The sequence below is a fragment of the Propithecus coquereli genome, unplaced genomic scaffold (genome assembly GCF_000956105.1).
Source record: "Propithecus coquereli isolate 6110/MARCELLA unplaced genomic scaffold, Pcoq_1.0 Scaffold205, whole genome shotgun sequence".
Taxonomy (NCBI): domain Eukaryota; kingdom Metazoa; phylum Chordata; class Mammalia; order Primates; family Indriidae; genus Propithecus; species Propithecus coquereli.
In genome coordinates, this window is record NW_012145523.1 from 4,864,020 (window position 1) to 4,867,093 (window position 3,074).

At 45.3% G+C, this 3,074-nt stretch overlaps 1 protein-coding gene across 1 annotated transcript; it reads right to left on the bottom strand.

Annotated features, from left to right (window-relative positions):
• Positions 1–807: 807 nt before the first annotated feature.
• Positions 808–1,830, bottom strand: CSNK1A1L (casein kinase 1, alpha 1-like). Its single transcript, XM_012644051.1, has one exon. The coding sequence runs from the start codon at positions 1,828–1,830 to the stop codon at positions 808–810; it is 1,023 nt and encodes a 340-aa protein (XP_012499505.1).
• Positions 1,831–3,074: the final 1,244 nt, after the last annotated feature.

Sequence of the window (3,074 nt, forward strand, 5' to 3'; positions counted from 1 at the left end):
GTAAACAAAAAATCTCCCATCTTAAAATAAGAATAAAATCCTAGATCACATAGATGTTTACAGTGATTAAATTTGTCTAAGCAATGTACATGTTCAGTTGTAAGATGTTAATTAAATTTGTGACAAATACGCTTTTTTTTTTTAATACTAGGAACATGATAGAGTTAATGTGGAATCCTAAGGATAATCTAGTAGTCACTATGTTTTTCTTAAGTCTTCACAGGTAAGCAGGCAGAGTCTTTCATATGCTCATATCCTGGAAACTTTGGTTGCTACCATATCAGCTGGCTTGCAAATAAGAAGCCAACCATTTTAAGAACATTGTTAAGTGAACAACTTGCAAACCCTAGGAATGGAAAAACCCTAAGAACGCACAGTTGTGAGCATTTACAACCTTCACAGCTGTGGCTGAAGACTATTCATGCCGTTCTTCTGAAATGAAATCTCAAAGCAGTCTAGTACAAAAGGTTTTAACAAAAAATTGGCATATACACAATTTCCCCACTAAGTTGTGTGTGTCAACTAACTTTTCCACTTGAAAATATGCAATAGAAGACCAGACACCATGTTTCACTACCTCAGTTGATATTCACAGTTACAGTGGCTACAACTTGGGATACAGTATCACTAATGCAGTCCAGAGTCAGTTTATACTGGAATCAAGGTTTTGTTTTTTTGTTTTTTTTACATCAAGTAAATGGTCGTCCATAGCCACTGGCTAGTGTACATATGAAATTTCTAGATGTGAGGAGAAACAAATGCTGTTCTGATCATCTGCTCTCCTCTTTTTATTCCTCAAATTCATACTTAGAAACCTTTTGGGTTACTCTTGGTTTTCTCGGGTTGCTTGCTTGTGGAGGTTTGGGCCTGCTGCGTCTGCTGGCCCTGCTCATTGGTAGAGGCTGCCTGCTGTGCGGCTTTCTGTTTCAACACTGTCCAATCAAATGTGTAGTCATATTGGTGGTTCAGGGTACTGAAAAGAATGCGGAATAGATGCCTCAGATACACGTAATCCGGAACTTCCTCAAAGCGCAGCCCACGACAATGGTTTAAGTACATGGCAAATTGAGCAGGAAATCCCTTACATAAAACTTCAACAGGAGTGGACATCTTCTTTTCACTAATCTTTTCATATTTTTGTTTCTCTGTTAGAGCCTTTAGTCCTTGCCATGGCAGGCTGGTTCTATTAAAATACATCAAAACATAGCCTAATGATTCCATGTCATCTCGGCGACTCTGCTCAATACCAAGATGTGCATTGATGCTAGCGTATCGGGCAGTGCCAGTGAGGTGTTTATCTTCTCTGTACGGGATGTGTTGCCTTGTCCTGTTGTCTCTGTACTTTTTGGCCAAGCCAAAATCAATAAGGTACAACTTATTACAGTGATGCCCAATACCCATCAGGAAGTTATCTGGTTTAATGTCTCTGTGGAGAAAGTTCTTTGTGTGCACATATTCAATTCTACTGATCATCTGGTCAGCTAACATAAGCACAGTTTTCATTGTGAATCTTCTCGAACAGAAGTTAAAGAGGTCTTCGAGGCTGGGTCCCAGAAGATCTATGACTAGCACGTTGCTGTCTTTTTCCTGACCATACCAGTGCATGTGGGGGATGCCGTCCCCACCTTCGAGGATAGTATAGAGCTTGCTCTCGTACAGCAACTGCGGATGCTTGGCCTTCTGGGGTTCCAGCTTCACTGCCACTTCCTCGCCGCTGGTGATGTTGACGGCCAGATAAACCTCCCCGAAGGAGCCAGACCCGATCTTCCGTACCAGTTTATATTTCCCTCCCGCAATGGTCTCGGCCTTGGGGGCGCTGGAGCTCGCCATCTTGCGCGACGAGCACCGAGGCTGGGACGCAGATACCTCAAAGCCGGCACCGAGGCCTGTGCATTGGGTCGGCGGGCGCGGGAGCCGCGGCGCGGCCTGTCCCAGCGTTACCTGGCCCGGAGCCAGCCAAGGGGAACCTGGGCGTCGCCACCGCGAGATCAGGCTTCTTTTTGCCAGGCCGCAGCCTGTGAGGGGATCTCCCGGTTACCAGCCTCTTGTTTCTGGGCGGCCGCCGCCGCCTCGCGTTTTGGCTACGTGGTGGGCCGGAAAAGGAACGCGGCGGGCCAGGCCAGCGTGGCAACACCGCGGCCACCGGCTCCGCCGCGCGGGACCCGTCAGCCCGCCCGCGCCGCCATCTTGTCACTCGGCTCCAGCCAACGTAAAAGCGAAGAATTTTTCGAGAAGCTGTTATTGTCCAGGTACTCTGTTAAGTGTCCCACTCATCTTGTTATTTTGTTTAACCCTTAGAGTAATCTCGTGAGGTAGCGGTGATTTTCCTTGATTCGTTGGGTAAGAAAAGTAAGCGGCTTCAAGTTGCACAGAGGTCATGTGGGGGCTGCGATTCAAACTTGCGGGGACTTCCGTAACTCTAAGCTTGAGTCCTTCCAGCGTCACCCTGCAGAACTGGGAATCCTAGTGGGCTTTTATAACAAAGATTTTCTTGTTTTCAGGCCCAATCATTAGCCCACCCGCTGCTTCCCTAACTATCGTCTCTGACTGGTTTCATGTGAATCCTGGTGCCGCCTCTTGGGCCTTTCCTCTGGCATCTCAGTGGTTACTTTATTGGGTTTAGTCAAGGGTTGTTTAGGGCTACTTAAATTGAAATAACTTTTTTTTTTTTAAAGATATCCTTTTAAACTTTTTTTTCATGGAATTCTTTACGTGTAAATAGAATTCCATGAAGAAGTTCTGGTAAAACTGACTAAATGAAGGATTAAAGCAAAATTTAACCAAAATGTGGAGGGAAAACAGACCCAGTCAGTTTTGAGCATTTTCTCAGAGGAATTAGGACCGGCGCTAGCATGAAAACCTGCATCATTTTCGGATATTTCCCTCCTTCAATATTCTTGTGGGAGTCCACATCATAATTAACAAATCCCCCAGGATTATTTTGTTTTATGAAGTAGGGTAAGGATATGGGATAGGAACTGAGTATAATGCTAATGGGGCAGGAACGACGAATTTGGGTGCCAGTGGCAGAGGGACAGAAGAGGAGGTACAACTTTGAAAGTGGGTATTCTCAT

Excerpts from the sequence above, each read along its gene's own strand:
- CSNK1A1L (XM_012644051.1), bottom strand. The coding sequence starts at position 1,830 with ATGGCGAGCTCCAGCGCCCCCAAGGCCGAGACCATTGCGGGAGGGAAA.